At 36.1% G+C, this 16,637-nt stretch overlaps 1 protein-coding gene across 2 annotated transcripts in view; it reads left to right on the top strand.

Moving 5' to 3' along the window:
* HDAC11 (Histone deacetylase 11) overlaps positions 1–5,989 on the top strand; it is a 159,199-nt gene extending 153,210 nt beyond the window's left edge. For both annotated transcript variants that reach the window (XM_090387197.1, XM_090387196.1), the window contains exon 10: positions 5,805–5,989. In XM_090387197.1, coding sequence (XP_090243323.1) covers positions 5,805–5,975 — 171 coding nt within the window. In that variant the 3' untranslated portion in view covers positions 5,976–5,989. The remainder of the gene's footprint in view (positions 1–5,804) is intronic.
* Positions 5,990–16,637: the final 10,648 nt, after the last annotated feature.

Raw genomic sequence — 16,637 nt, 5'->3', positions numbered from 1 at the left:
CGATGGTCTGAGACAGTATTTAAATTCTGTACAGTGGGATAAACTGAAGATGTTACCAATAGTAACTTCTAAGTGGGAAGCATTCAAGGAATTAATCGTGGATGCTACTAAAAGTTTCATATCTATTAAGAAATACTGTTCAAGGTTTAGACCTAAATGGTTGTCAAATGAACTAATGAGACTCGTGACAGAGAAGAAAAATGCATGGGATGCATATAAATTGTCAAGCGACTCAGAAGCCTATGGCAGATATAAGCTAGTCTGTAATCAGGTCACAAAGGAGGTTGGGCAGGCGAAGGCAGATTACAAGAAATCCTTGGCAAAAGATGCTAAGAAAAACAGAGTTTTTCTTAGCATCTTTTTCTTTAGTTTCTTTAGTTATATGAACTCTGAAAGGAAGGGGATGAATCTGATTTGTCCACTTGACATCAATGGTTCGACTGTTGATGATCCTGCTCAGATAGCAAACAAACTGAATGAGTATTTTCATCTACATTCATACATGAGGAATTATTAAGGGTTGAAAATGGCAGAAGGTTATCAAATTGTAGCAGGATACGTAATGATTTTGTAATAACTGAAAGCAAAGTGGAGGAGAAATTGTTGAAGTTAAACATAAGAAAAGCATCTGGGGTGGATGGGATCTATCCAGTTATATTAAAGGAGGCAGCAAAGCAACTAAGCAAACCCTTAGCCATAATTATGAGAGCATCCTTGGACTCAGGGGAGGTTCCCACGGACTGGAGATGCGCAAATGTATCCCCAATTCACAAAAGGGGATCGAAAGGTGACACGAGTAATTACAGACCAGTTAGTTTAACTTCTGTTCCAGGTAAAATAATGGAGTCACTGGTTAAAGATGCATTGCAGGATCATCTAGACAAGACTGCAGCAATAATTCTGACACAGCATGGGTTTGTTAAGGAAAAGTCTTTTCTGGCAAATTTGATAGGATATTATGATGTGGGTACAAAGGAACTGGATGCAAAAAATAATTTTGATATCATATATTTGGATTTCAGGAAAGCTTTTGACACTGTTGCGCATGGAAGACTATTGTACAAATTGGAGCAGAATGGTATTAAGGGTAAGTTGCTACAATGGATAAAAGGATGGTTAAGTGGGAGAAGACAGAGGGTGGTAATCAGTGGGTGCTGCTCTTCTTGCACTAATGTTATTAGTGGAGTCCCACAGGGTTCGGTGTTAGGTCCACTGTTGTTTTATATATTTATCAATGATATTGATGAAGGTATATCAGGCTTAATGTCGAAGTTTGCAGATGATAAAAAAGTTTGCAAGGTTGTTAATGACAGTATTGGCAGTGTGCTACTGCAACAGGATTTAGATAATTTGGGCAGATGGGCTAAGAAGTGACAACTGAAGTTTAACCTTTAGAAATGCAAAGTACTGCATATGGGTAGAAGTAACCCCCAGAGAAACGTACCAACTGTGTGGTACTACACTTAGGTGGTAGAAAATGAAAAAGACCTGGGAGTAATTGTGCAGTCAGATATAAAGTTTTCTGAGCAATGCAGACAGGCTACCAGAGCAGGTCATGTGGTTTTGTCAATGATATATAGAAATTTTGCTATCAGGGAAAAGGAAGTGTGATTGTCCCTCTGTATAAGGCAATGATCAGGCCATGCCTTGAGTACTGCGTACAGGTCTGGAGGCCTCATTTTAGGAAGGATGTCGATTTACTTGAGCGTGTACAGAGATGGGCAACAAGATTGGTGAGGGGAATGAAGGGATCCTCTTACCAAGAGAGGCCTAAGTTCTGCAAATTGCAGTGGCTGGAGACAAGGCACCTGTGCGGTGAGCTGATTGAGGTGTATAAGGCCTTGAATGGGTTGAGCACGCTGAATTCTGATGGGATCTTTCCACTTGTTCAGATTACGAACCTAAAGGGGTATAAATTCAAATTAAGAAAGGACAGATGTAGAATAGATGTGCGGAAATTTGCCTTTAGCCAGCGGGTGGTTAATTGCTGGAACAAACTTCCATTTGTCGTTGTGGAAGTTGATAGGTTGAATAAATTTAAGGAGGAACTGGACAGGCATTTGGAGGGAATGGTGTGATTCTTTTATTTTTTTTTTTTTGGCTGATGCTGCATGAGCTCATACACTTGCTTTCTTGCATCACATGCCAATACTACTACTATATAGCATCAGCCAAAAAAAAAACACACCCCCCCCTTCTCATTTGACTCATCCACCCGCTCCAAATGTTTGTCTAGTTCTGCCTTGAATCTGTTTAAGCTATCAACTTCTACGACAGATGGAAGTTTGTTCCAGCAATCAACCATCCGCTGGCTAAAGGCAATCTTCCGCACATCTATCCTATAACTGTCTTTCCTCAATTTGAATTTATGCCCTCTAAGGTGATTATTCTGCGCAAGAGGAAGAATCCCATCAGCATTGAGCATGCCCAAGGCTTTATACACCTCAACCAGATCATTTTGCAGGTGCCTAGTCTCCAGACACTGTAATTTGCTAAACTTAAGCCTTTCTTTGTAAGAGCAACTTTTTTTTTGTTCCATTCACTAATCTTGTTGCCCCTCTCTGTACTCGTTCCAACAGCTCTACATTCGTCTTAAAATGAGGCCTCCAGAACTGTATACAGTACTCAAGGTGTGGCTTGATTATTGCCTTATACAAGGGGATAATCACCTCCTTATCCCTGCTAGAAAAATTCCTGTATATCATTGACAAGACACCATGGGCTACTGTTGCAGACCATCTGCACTACTCAGAAAACTTCATATATACCTGCACAATTACCCCCAGGTCCTTTTCACTCTCTATCTCTGTCAGTGTAGTACCACACAGTTGATACATTACACTGGGGTTACTGCTTCCCATATGCAGTACTTTACATTTGTCAATGTTAAACTTTATTTGCCACCTCTCAGCCCATCTGCTCAACTTTTCTAGATCCTGTTGCAGCAGCGTACTGTCATTAGTGTCATTAACAACCCTGCCAACCTCGTATCGTCTGCAAACTTGGACATTAAGCCTGATATACTATAATCAGTATCATTATTAAATACAGAAAATAACAATCGACCCAACACTGAACCCTGGGGGACTCCACTAATAACATTAGTCCACAAAGAGCAGTGGCCATTGATTGCCACTCTCTCTCTCTCCTCCGTAGCTGCTATCCATAGCAGCAACTTGCCTCCAATGCCACACTTCTCCAATTTGTGCAGCAGTCTTCCATGTACAACAGTATCAAAAGCCTTTCTAAGATTCATATATATGATATCAAAATTATTCTTTGCATCCAGTTCCTTTGTGACTGCAGCATAGTATCCAATCAAATTGGTCAGACAAGACTTTCCCTTAACAAAACCATGCTGTGTCCGAGCTATAACTGAAGTCTTGTCTAGATTATCCTGTAATGCTTCTTTAACCAGTGCCTCCATTAATTTCCCTGGAACAGAAGTTAAATTAATAGGTCTATAATTACCTGTCTCCCTTTGATCCTCCTTTGTGGATTGGGGTCACATTTGCACATTTTCTGTGCATGGGTACCTCCACTGAGTCCAAGGACGCTGTAATAATTATGGCTAAGCATTTGCTTACTCCTTTAATATAACTGGATAGATTCCACCCACCCCAGGTGCCTTTCTTATCTTCAACAATTTCTCCTCCACTTTACTCTCAGTTATTACAAGATTATCTAACTTACTGCCAGAGTTTAATACACCTCTGTCATTCCACTCCCTGAATAACCCTCATGTGTGAATGTAGATGCAAAATATTCGTTTAGTTTGTTAGCTACCTGAGCAGGGTCATCAACAGTTGAACCATCGATATCAAGTGGACCAATCTGATTTATCCACTTCCTTCTAGAGTTTACATAAGTAAAGAACTCTTTGCTGTTTTTCTTTGCATCCTTCGCCAAATATTTCTCGTAATTTGCCTTTGCCTCCCTAACCTCCGCTGTGACTTGGTTACAGACCAGCTTATATCTATCATAGGTTTCTGTCACCTGTTAATTTATATGTATCCCATGCATTTTTCTTCTCTGCCACATGTCTAATTAGTTCATCTGACATCCATTTAGGTGGAAATCTTGAACAATATTTCTTAGTTGGTATGAAAAGCCTAGATTCCAAGATTATTTCTTTGAATGCTTCCCATTTTGAATTTGCTGTTAGTAACATCATTGGTTAGTCCACCATATAGAATTTAAATACTGTCTCAGACCACTGTAGTCGCCTTTACGAAAGCAAAAACCCTTCCCTTTACCCTTGATGGTAGTTAGTATCCAATTCTTTGAGTAAATCCCACTTCAGCACAGTGTGATTAATGCCACCTAGTGGTTCCTTTATCAGATCAAGAGTATTACTCCCTCTAGTTGCCTCCCGAATATGCTGCTATAGAAAACAATCATCCAATAAATGCAAAAAGCTTTGCTAGTATGTGAGTGACGAACCCACAAATTCCAGTCACCCTCTGGGAAATTAACATCCCCCATTATAAGACACTCTGATTTACTGGCCCACTCTATTTCTCTGCACAATTGCTCATTATACTCATCAGATTCATTAGGCCTATAACACACACCTACTCTCATTTTTCCTTTCCCAGTTCTTATGTCACACCAAACAGACTCAACATTGCATTGTCCACCAACGTCAATTGGATGCACTTCCGTAGCTTTTATGTGTTTCTTAACTAACAGCATAACCCCTGTCTATCCTTTCTGTACACATTGTATTCCCCAAATTCCAATTCTGCACTGCTTATGTCTGTGTGACACCATGTCTCTGATATCCCAACAGTATCTGCCTCTGATGTCTTGACTAGCACTTCATGCTTATCAAATTTATTAACTATACTCCTAGCATTGGTGTACACACAAGTATACATACACCTGTTTCTACTCTTAGTTACTCTAACACAGCCCATGTATTTACTTGTTCCACTATGACTCCCAGCAGTCCTGGACATCCCCATTGTCTTGCTTTCCAGGCTGCTGCTCAATTGCATTTCAATAGAAGCAGCGCAAGAATCACTTTCCATCTCTGCCAGCAGCTTCTGTTAATATATTAGTTTGTGTATCTCCCCAAGCTAGCAGTTTTCCGACCCACCTAACTCTGCCTCAATAGCATCAGCAAACATTCGTGCACCCTTTCTATTTAAGTGTATCCCGTCCCTATAGTAGCAGTCTCCCCTTTTGACATGCACAGACCAGGCTGAGAAAAATTCTATACTCCCTCCTATCATGTCTGGGCAGAATTGGAGACACTTTCAAATTCAACCCTAAATATATATATATACGTTTCCAATAGTTCGATTTTCTTAAATACTTGTGTTTTTTACATATAGGTATTATTGTTAATACAATACTGGTCTTTAAGCTAGCCAACATGGCGAAAAACAATGGCATTAACGATGCACAAAAGACGGATTAAAACACAATAGAATGATAATACAAAAGAATAATATATATATATATATATATATATATATATATATATATATATATATATATGTATGCAACTCTTGTAGACTGCATAAAGTCACAATATGGATTAAATAGTTGCTCTCTACCATTCACCATTGATAAATTAAAGCATCAACTCACACAGATCTGGACATCATTAGACCATGCAGCAACCTAAAACCTAAGTTATCAGCACTTATCTAAGGGAATCATGTTAGAGAAGGGTATGTTACAAAATACTTAATGTTTGATTAACCTTTAATTTGGTGTTAATTTTCACTGACTGTACATTAAAAGTTTCTAAAATAATTGTACATTTATGACATTTTAACTTTGTATTTTATTAGGGCATTATACAAAGGGATGAAATAGTATTTTCCATGGCCAGGCAATACAATATTCCCATTGTTATGGTAACTAGTGGTGGATATCAGAGGGTGACAGCACGTGTCATTGCAGATTCAATCATTAATTTGAAAAATAAAGACCTTTTAAGTAATAAGGAAATGATTCAGTAGCAGCTAAACTAATTTATAAAGATTTCTTGTAAATTTGGAAGAATAATTATAGTTGAACCCAAGGATTCTGGATATGAAACTGTGGTTTAGAATGTTATTTTTTGGAAATTACAAAATATTTTAAAAACTGTTAGAATGTGAGTACAGTGCAATTTATTGTATATAACGTTGTTTTGCTTTTAAAGGGCTTGACATTATTTTGGTACAAATCTTTTTCAAAGTTTATATACATTTTTTTTAAATTACTTTACTTGCGTTGGAGATTTTTTTTACATAGATACATAGTATTGTTTCTATCACTTTCATATGAAATGAAAAAGCTGTTCATTTATAATGAATCTTCAAACGCAACAAGATATTGAACTAATTTTAGTTTAGTAGAATACTAAATTTTAATTATAGCATATTAAGCCAGCCAATTATATAAAACTGTTTTGCTTGTGAAATGCTTGGCATTTCTAATTTGGTACAGATCCTTTACAAAGAGTGTCTGTCTTTTCTTGAGTTAGAGATTGTTCTTTGTAAATATTAATTGCTTTGATTAATTCACTTTCATATGAAATGAAAAAAGCTGTTCATTTTAAATTTATAAAATGAATGTTCAAACATAGCAAGATATTGAACTAAAAGTTTTAGCTTACTAGAATTTTTTTATTATAGCCCTTAATGTTAATTAGAATACTTTTTATTCTACAGAAGGTTAAATTATAAGTAGCAGCATATTATACACAACCAAGTAGCTTGGTTGCTTATGATATGCTATTTGAATATTACTCTTACAATTCAGAAAAAAAAAAAAAAAATGGGAAAAGACACACGAATTCTAGATGCATCATTCAAGGAAATACAAATTTTTTGAATATCTAATTTAAAAAGTATGGATCATTAAATTTTCTTATTGTTGCAATATATCATGCACTAGTTTGTGTATTTTATATATATATATATAACTTAAATCTAAAACCCCCTGATTAAAAAATAGTATTCAGTGTGTGTGTGTGTGTATATATTACACACACACACACACACACACACACACACACACACACACACACACACACACACACACACACACACACACACACAATGTATTAAATTGTATGCAATGTAAGGGATTTTGTTTATAAAAGTTTTGGAACAGCTTTAACGCATTTGCTGCCATCTGTATTTGAACAAGCACATTGCATGCTTGGAATTTTTGGGACATTTGAAAATAACATTCCAAAATCCTCATCATTTGCTGAAAATTTGTAAATATTGGTTGAAAAGTAAAAGTCTGTAATTCATAGCTGAAAGCGGACACATACTTTTGGGCTGAGTTGTAAATCAGAACAAAACTTAACATTTTATTGGAAGTTTATTCTATGTAGATAAGTTGATTTCAACAAAAAGAAATAAAAATGTGTGCCAAGTAACAAAAAAAATGAATTGTTGGTGGTAGTAGCCCAGAGTTCAATCACTGTGCCAACAGAATCGAGTTCATGGTTCATTTCATGTGCCTTTACTTTTTACATCACTCATAGGTTGACTGCTTAAGAATGATGCCTGTATGTGATATGTGTATCTGCTGTGTAGGCGTTGTGCCATAATGTTCATGTGTGTTACAGCACCACACTTAGGATACCATTGAATACTTATATGATTCAGATACAGAAAATGTGTTAAAATAGCATTGTTCTGAATATAGGATGATAAAATTTGTGTGCTAATTAGTTGAAAGAGGGCAATTCCATGATTATTTGCCTGAAGGATGTAATATGAGATAAAGAATGATTATGATGTTTATTGAAGTGTTACAATGATAATTGATATCATATCACCTCAATATATACACTTAATATGAATTGGTTGTATTTGATACAACCAATTGTATCAAATACAAATAATGGCTAGTATTAGGAAGTAATTACTGTTTAATTAAAATTTTAAACAATTAAACTAATAAGGAATGGGTAAGTTAGTGAAGGGGGTTGATGCAAAGAGAGAGAGAGAGAGAGAGAGAGAGAGAGAGAGAGAGAGAGACTAGTTAATGTGTAAATATGACAGAAATGAGTGGATATTTAGATAAAGCAATTTTGCTGATTCTTTTCATTTGTCCTAGATTAGTATTTTTTTTAATGTTTCAATTGCTTTATCTGAATATTCACCCATTCCTGCTGTGTTTTTTTCCATCTCTTTTCTTATTAACCAGTCTCTTTGCATGAACTCCTCTTTGTAACTTTAAAAATCCAACTTTGGCTGGAACACTAGAACTGTATTCCAGACTTTTTGTCCAAATTAACCAATTAATGCATCTAATATGCTGCACCACAGCAAGTAAATTGTGCATGTCACCTGAAGTACAATAACTATTTTTAAATTTATTTTGTTGGGTTAACTCCCCCCCTCTCCTTTTAGTTCTGTTCAATTACTCAGTATTGACTATTCAAAATTTGAGTTTCACAAAATAGTTGAACCTGCTAATTTGCATGAATCCACTGCTAACTATAGTCACATTCACTCAACAAGTTCAAAGCAACTTAATCTCATTTCACAAATAAATTCATGTAAAAAAAACAAAATGCCTACATGCTTAAAGTAGTAGTAGTAATGGCAAATGATGCAAGAAGGCAAGCTTATATAGCAACAGGCCAAAAAAAAAAAAAAAAAAACCCTACACAGCTCACCCATCCATACCTTCCAAAATAAACAAACAACTACTACATAAACAACGTTAATAATTGCCCAGTGTACTTAAACGCGCTGAAAAATAAGTTTTTTTTGTAATAATATTGCTATAATATTTTAAATGTTTACTGAAGTTAAGATATAGCTTTATTAAAATATCAAATATGTAAAGATACCTGTACTTCGTAGTTTTTTTTTTTTTTTTTTCCTTCTTGATGTTATGGATGTGTTTTTATGTACTTAATATGGTAAGTGATATCACTTTACTTGCCATGCTATATGTTAACATCACATTATGCAAAATGCAAACCTGCTTTCTTTTTTCTGACTAAAAAATACAGAGGAACATATGCATATGGTGAAGATATGTTCACAAAATATGCTCCCTAAATTCATGAAAATAATACTTTTTTTTCATGTTACATTTAATTGTAGCAGCATTTTCAAATGAAATCTCAACTATTATAAGCTAGTCATACACTTTTTTTCACAACCATGCACAGGGTACTGATTATGAACACTAAAGACAGTGAAAAAATGGTAAGCCATTGTGGTGAAGAACACTTTAAGTGAAAAATAACCTTTTCCATATATTAAAATTAAGAATTTTTCCTTCCCACTTAAATGACTCATACAGATCATTATGTGCAATTACAAAATGAAAGTGGACATATATCTGCATGTTGGTTTTTAAGTGAATATTATTAAATTCAATTGGTATTTAATGGGGGGGAGTATTTGAAAGATTTGAAAAATAAAACAAACTTGACCAAAAATGTAAAAACTGTGACTAAATCAGAAGAGTTAGCAGGGTATATGTATTAAGGGGTGATAGCAGTTCTTTATCTCCACATCACATTCTTGTATTAATTTTAGACATTTATTATGAATGTTAGCTTAATAATGAGAAAATAAATCTAAAACTGCCAAAAGACAAATGTCTTTTTAAATATGTTGTAGGGAGGGCATTTTATGAGTTTTGAAAGTCAATAAATAACTAAAATGAGAACACAAAACTACATACATAAACACAAATGCATTTATTTGGGTATTATCACGTTGTTACATGGAAAGTAATAATTTAAAGGGAGGGTTAAGCCTGACATCTGTTTTTTTTTTTTTTTTTTTTTTAGCTAAGTAGTGTTCTCTTTTTACTTGTTTTTGTGTGTATCGCATCGTAAGAATTTTTATATTTTTAAAATAGTATGTCATTACATAAGTGTATCGTGAACTAAATATTGTGCCATGCACAGATTTTTACTTTCATTATTTGAAAGTTACATGTGATATACTAACTAATGTTCAAACTTATTTAGGTGGGACTGCAATATAGTCATTGGGTGGATTCAGTAGCATACAATTTTAATTATTGTTATTGTAAAGTTTTGTGGATTTGGATCTGAAGTAAAATAAAATACTCTTAGTATACATTAATAATTTACTTTTTATATGATTGATACAACTTTCATATTTGCAATATTGTGCTTGCATGCATACTTTTTCAGGTTTACTAACTGTATTGACACTTCAGTGGATAAATATTAACATCATCCTACCAGATGGAATATACACAATAGCACAGCATGTATATTTTTAGTTATTAAAAAAAAGATTGTTTCTAACATCAGAGATATATACAAAGGGTACTAGGAAAGTTTTGCAATACAGCTTTGTTTATTTAATTTTTTCAAAGTAATTTCCTCTACATTCAATACACCTCTCCATCCTCCGAAACCAATCTTTAAACCAGTTCTGCCAAGTTTCACTAGGGAGTAAAGCACACTCGTCCCAAGCCCGTAGAAGGTCCTCATCACTGGAAAACCGCCTCCCTTTTAGCTTCATTTTCACATGCGGGAACAGTGCAAAGTTGCAGGGAGCAAGGTCTGGACTGTAGGGAGGGTGCTCGAGAAGTTTCAGTCCTGTCGTGGTCAAATATTCGGTGCAGGCTTTGGCGCCGTAAGCTGGAGCATTATCGTGATGGAGGTACCAGGTGTCCATTCTTGACTTTGGCCGCAGGTTCTTCATAGATCCAATGACTTTAGGCAGGCATTGTTCAGTATACCACTTAGCTGTGACTGTCTTCTGCGTGTCCAAAACGACACGTTCCACAATTCCACTCGATTTGAAAAATACAGCTATCATTTTCTTCTTTACAGATCGGGATTTTCTGACAATTACGGGTGTGTCGTCATCATCAAAGACCCAAACTTTGTTTTGAGCCTTGGTCGGCAGATCGTAATAGTACAGCCAAGTCTCGTCACCTGTCACGATGTTGTTCACATACCGAGATTGTCCCTTATCAAACTTTTTTAACATCTCCCGGCACCAAGTCACACGTCGTGTCATCTGCTCTTCAGTCAGTTGATGCGGCACCCAGAGGGAACAAAGTTTCTTCACGTGCAAATGATCTTGCAGAATCAAACGAATTGCTGGTGCATTTAGGCCCAAAGTATCCTCTATCTGTTGGTAGGTCACTCGCCTGTTTTCGTCAAGCATTTTCCTCACAGCAGTAACGTTTTACTCCGTAACTGATGTTCGTGGCCTTCCCGGCCTCTCAGAATCCTCCAGAGTGAAATTTCCCCTTTGGAATTCTCTATACCACCTGAATATCGTTGTACGATGTGGACAATCATCATCTAGTGCAAGAGTCATTTCTTCTAAGCACTGGTCTATGGTTAAACCACGCACGAAATTATACCGCAAAACTGTCCTTATCTCATTTCGTGACCACGATGCCATCGCAAGCACTTTACACTCTCACTACTAATGAATAACTGAGCCCATCGACTTGGCGCGGCGGCTACTATGCACGTATGAACATGTCTCAACATGCAGCAACAAGCAGCTTCCTGTGATTCATTGTTGCGTCATATTGCAAAACTTTCCTAGTACCCTTTGTATATATATATAGTGGCATATAGTCAGTATCTAATAAGAGGTGGTATCAAAAAGTTTGTACCCTTACCTAGAAAGGTAAAACTTTACAGGAATTTTAATCCTTTTCTATGTACTCTCCATGTATAGTAACACATTTCTCCCATCTATGGATCAGTTGTTTAATGCCTTGATCATAGAACTCCACACTTTTTGCCTGAAACCACGATTCCACTTCATTGATGACTTCCTGAGATGAATCAAAGTGGCTTCCATGCAATGGTTTCTTCATTTCTCATGTCAGGAGAATGTAGAGAAAAGTTCTCAACATCCGCATTACACAAATCCAACAGTTGGCAAGAACCTTGCATTCAACATTGCTTCTGCAAAGGCATCAGCAATCTTGGAACCCATCATGTGGAGACCTTAGACATATGCAGATGGTTAAGTAAAATGCTGTGGGCAGACCCATAACTAATTCCCACTCATTTGCGATGAAATGAATTGTCACGTGTCTGTTACTCACTGTCTGTGGATGTTAATAGCCTTCCTTCTCTTGACTCATCAAAGACACTTGTCTGACCACTGGAACTCCAGTTTCCACTTTTTTAGTGTCATAAGATGGACAATTTTGTCCATACAAAGCTTTCATTTCTTTGTCAATTTCCTGAGCTTTCTTTGCCCTGCAAATGCAGAAACTTGATCACTGGTTGATACTCCACTTTGTCAATCACATAGTGTCCTTCCTCAGATTCCAGGCTCCACCTCTGGTGTACAACTAACTATGGCAATGAAATTTGACATGTTAGTTATTGATTATGTAGACAACTTATATTAAAAATAGCATCTTCCTATCATGTTTTATCTTGGTCAGGGTACAAACTTTTTGATACCTTTTCATATTGTTTACAAGTATGTAACATTGGCATTAAGGACAGACATTTTCCAGTTTATCTTATGTAATGCAACTAAACGCTTCTACTGCTATTTTTATTGCAAAAAATTAAATTAATTAATTGAGTAGATATTTCCTGAAGATCACTGAAAAGAAATACTTCTACAGATATTCACTACAAGAAACACTTTCTTTTGATGTGATAGGAAATAATGTAAAAGAATTTTTCATTGCCTATTTGTTATCAGTTCACTTTTTTTTTTTTTTTTTTTTTTTTTTGTAGATGTAACATTAGAACTAGGAAAGATTCCTTAACTACTGATTGTCAGGTAATTCTCCAATGGGGAAAAAAAAACATAACTTTAGTAGCCACATACCCATCTTGAATTCTTTTGATTAATTCACCTTATCATCTGTTTGAGAAAGGTGATAAGCGTAACACAAATACTGTTTTGTCTGCATTAAATAAAGTTATAGTAATAGCAGTGGCATAGCAAGGGATGGGGCTGCGGTGGTGCAGTCCGCCCCAGGTGCCAGCCAGAAAGAGGTGCCATCACTTGAAAAAACAAGAAGATTGTTAAAGAACAAAATAATTTCTACTTTTTTTAAAAATTTATCTTTCTCCACTTAAATTTACAGTTGAAATTTCTATTTGACACAATTTAATTAATGACAAGACTTTGATTTTTATATTAACTGACTGTGACTGTAATAGTTGTGTTTAAATTCCTGGTATGTTATTAAGGCACATAAAACTGGGGATCAAAACAATATTCACCCTTTACAGATGCGTTTAATTGACCACATTTTTGGTGAGTAGATTTATACAATGGGGAAAAAAAAACTTAACTTTAGTAGCCACATACCCATCTTGAATTCATCTTGAAATCAAATACAGGTGAGCATTTGTATTTCCTGAAAACTCATTTTTCATTTTGATTTCTACTTATTTTGCATTTAACAGATATTTTCTATTTTTTAATGGACTTTTTTATATAAGTCCCTACATAAAATACAAAATGAAGCGAAATCGACCAAGCAGATTTCAACAGCGAAAAGCAAAGAAAGCAAGAGGAGAAGTTATTCAGGCAATCAGCATTAGCAAATTTATTTAGGCTATCAACTTCCACAACAAAGGATGGAAGTCTGTTCCACCAACCAAGTACTCGCTGGCTAAAGGCAAACTTCCACACATCTATCCTACATCTGTCTTTCCTCAGTTTGAATTATTCCCTTTCAGATGATTATTCTGAGCAAGAGAAAGAATCCCATCAGCATTGAGCATGCTCAAACCATTCAAGGCTTTATACACCTCAATCAGATTACCTGGCAGGTGCCTAGTCTCCAGACACTGCAATTTGCAAAATTTAAGCCTTTCTTCGTAAGAGCAACACTTTGTTCCATTCACTAATTTTGTTGCCCTTCACTGTACTCATTCCAACAGCCCTACATCCTTCTTAAAATGAGGCCTCCTGTATACCTGTATACAGTACTCAAGGTGTGGTCTGACTGTTGCCTTATACAAGGGGATAATCACCTCCTTATCCCTACTAGAAGAATTCCTGTATATCATTGACAAGACACTATGAGCTACTCTTGCAGACTGTCTGCACTGCTCAGAAAACTTCATATATGCCTGCACAATTACCCCCAGGTCCTTTTCACTCTCTACCTCTCTCAGTGTAGTACCACACAGTTTGTACATTACTCTGGGGTTACTGCTTCCCATATGCAGTACTTTACATTTGTCAATGTTAAACTTCATTTGCCACCTCTCAGCCAATCTGTTCAACTTTTCTAGATCCTGTTGCAGCAGCATACTGTCATTAGTGTCCTTAACAACCCTTCCAACTTTTGTATCGTCTGCAAACTTGGACATTAAGCTTGATATACCATCATCAATATCATTTATAAATACAGAAAACAACAACGGACCCAACACTGAAGCCCGAGAGACTCCACTAATAACATTAGTCCACGATGAGCAGTGTCCATTGATTACCACTCTCTGTCTTCTCCTACTCAACCATCTCTTTATCCATAGCAGCAATTTGCCTCCAACGCCACACTGCTCCAATTTGTTCAGCTGTCTTCCATGTGCAATAATATCAAAAGCCTTTCTAAGGTCCAAATATATGATATCAAAGTTATTCCATGCATCCAGTTGCTTTGTGACCACATCATAGTATCCAATCAAATTGGTCAGGCAAGACTTTCCCTTAACAAAACCATGCTGTGTCCGAGCTATAACTGAAGTCTTGTCTAGATGATCCTGCAATGCTTCTGTAACTAGTGCCTCCATTAATTTTCCTGGAACAGAAGTTAAACTAACAGGGCAATGTCTGGATCATTGTTGAAGTATGTTACACCTTCAACATCTAGTGTAATAGATATTCAGCATGATAAATTAGAAGAGTAAGTACAGTACAGTACAAGAGTCATCTTCTCAAGAGAATCTGTTAGATCCTCTTAAGAAGATGACATTAACAGATCCTCTTCTCAAGATGCTTATTCATCCACTAGTGGAGAAGAATCTAGTGAAAATACACAAGCAGAGAGAAGATTCTGAAAAGGAAATAAACATTAAAGTATTCAGGTGTTGTTTTTTGGCCTATCCCAGTACCAGATAACTTGATAATTCATTTTATTAAGAAGAGTAGTGAATACTTTCAAAATAAGGATGGACCGTTTGACACTGTTGAAAGAGTAGGAGAAAATATTAAAGGGAAGTGTCGACAGCTAACATCTTCCTGGTTTTATAAGACACCACAAAACAGAGAAAAAAATTTAAGAGCATGGATGGTTTATTTACCATCATCAGGAAATTTATTTTGTTTTTGCTGCAAACTATTTTCATTGCAGAATAAATGAATTGAAACATCCAACTATCACAGGATTTAAAATTTGGTGGAAATTAAACCCCATGGTAGGTTCTGAAAATGAAAATAACCAACAGCATCTCTCGTGTGTGGAAAAATTTAAGTGCAGTGTTGAAGTTTCAACAAACTATTCTATTGGCTACATTCATCAGACAGTACTGGATAAATATTTTATATCGGCTTTTAGAAGTAATCATATTTCTGGCTCATTAGAATCTTCCTTTTCATGGATGCGATAAATCCATATTTTCTGCAAATAAAAGAAATTTTATAGAAATGGTAGAGTTGCTATCAATTTCCTCCCAAGCACTTCCTAATTCATTTCACAAATATATGTGGTCTCAATTCTAATCTCAACGATGTCCATTTCCACTTGCAGTCTGCCAAACCCCATGTCCTTTTTCTGACAGAATCTCAGTTATCGGTTGATTCAACTACTACTCATCTCAGATGCCCAAATTATTCGCTGTATGATTCCTTTCACCTCAAAGGTGGTACTTGTGCATATGTCCGTTCTGATATTCCCTGTCAGAGACTTGGCAATTTGGAATCTCCTCTCTTTGATCTTCTATGGCTTAAAATCTCTCTACCTCATTGTGTCAAATTCATCTGTTGTCTCTACCGTTCTCCCAACTCCACTAATCACTTGGAGCCCTTTGATTTCCTCTCTTTGAAACTTGACTTTCTCCAATCCAACTTTCCTAACAGTGAGGTAATTTTCCTTGGTGATTTTAATGTTCACAACTCCAGCTGGCTTCCGTTTTCTAGTCACACCAACCCAGCAGGTCGAGAAGCTGAGGCTTTTGCAATTACTAATGACCTAGCACAGATTGTTCATTTACCTACAAGAATACCGGACAATCCTAATCATACAGCCAATACGCTTGATCTTTTTCTCACAAACAATCCTTCTAAGTACACGGTCGAATTGAGAGGTCCTTTAGGCACTTCAGATCACAACTTGGTGATTGTCTCTTCTCCAATGGAACCTTTATATCATGGCTATTCCCAACCTTGTTTTGTTTGGCATTACAAGAATGCAAAATGAGATGACCTGCGAGACTTCTTTTCTTCTTTTCCTTGATCGGATTACTGTTTCGAAACTTCTGATGTCAACGTTTGCTCAGATCGTGTCAGTGAAATTATTCTTGCAGGAATGGAATCTTTTATCCCACACTCCACTTTAAAATCTCGTCCTTTATCTAAACCTTGGTTTTCCAATAAATGTGCTAAGGCTGTTCAAGAGAAGAATGTTCCATATCGTAATTGGCTTGTTTCTAATTCTTCAGTTTCATTTTCTGCCTACACCAAAGCTCGCAACAATTGTAAAGCAGTTACTAATCAGTC

Source organism: Mastigoproctus giganteus, chromosome 13 (genome assembly GCF_048544385.1).
Source record: "Mastigoproctus giganteus isolate SK-2022 chromosome 13, ASM4854438v1, whole genome shotgun sequence".
Taxonomy (NCBI): domain Eukaryota; kingdom Metazoa; phylum Arthropoda; class Arachnida; order Uropygi; family Thelyphonidae; genus Mastigoproctus; species Mastigoproctus giganteus.
Note: the sequence above shows the minus strand (reverse complement) of the source record. Positions and strands in the feature narration are given on the sequence as shown.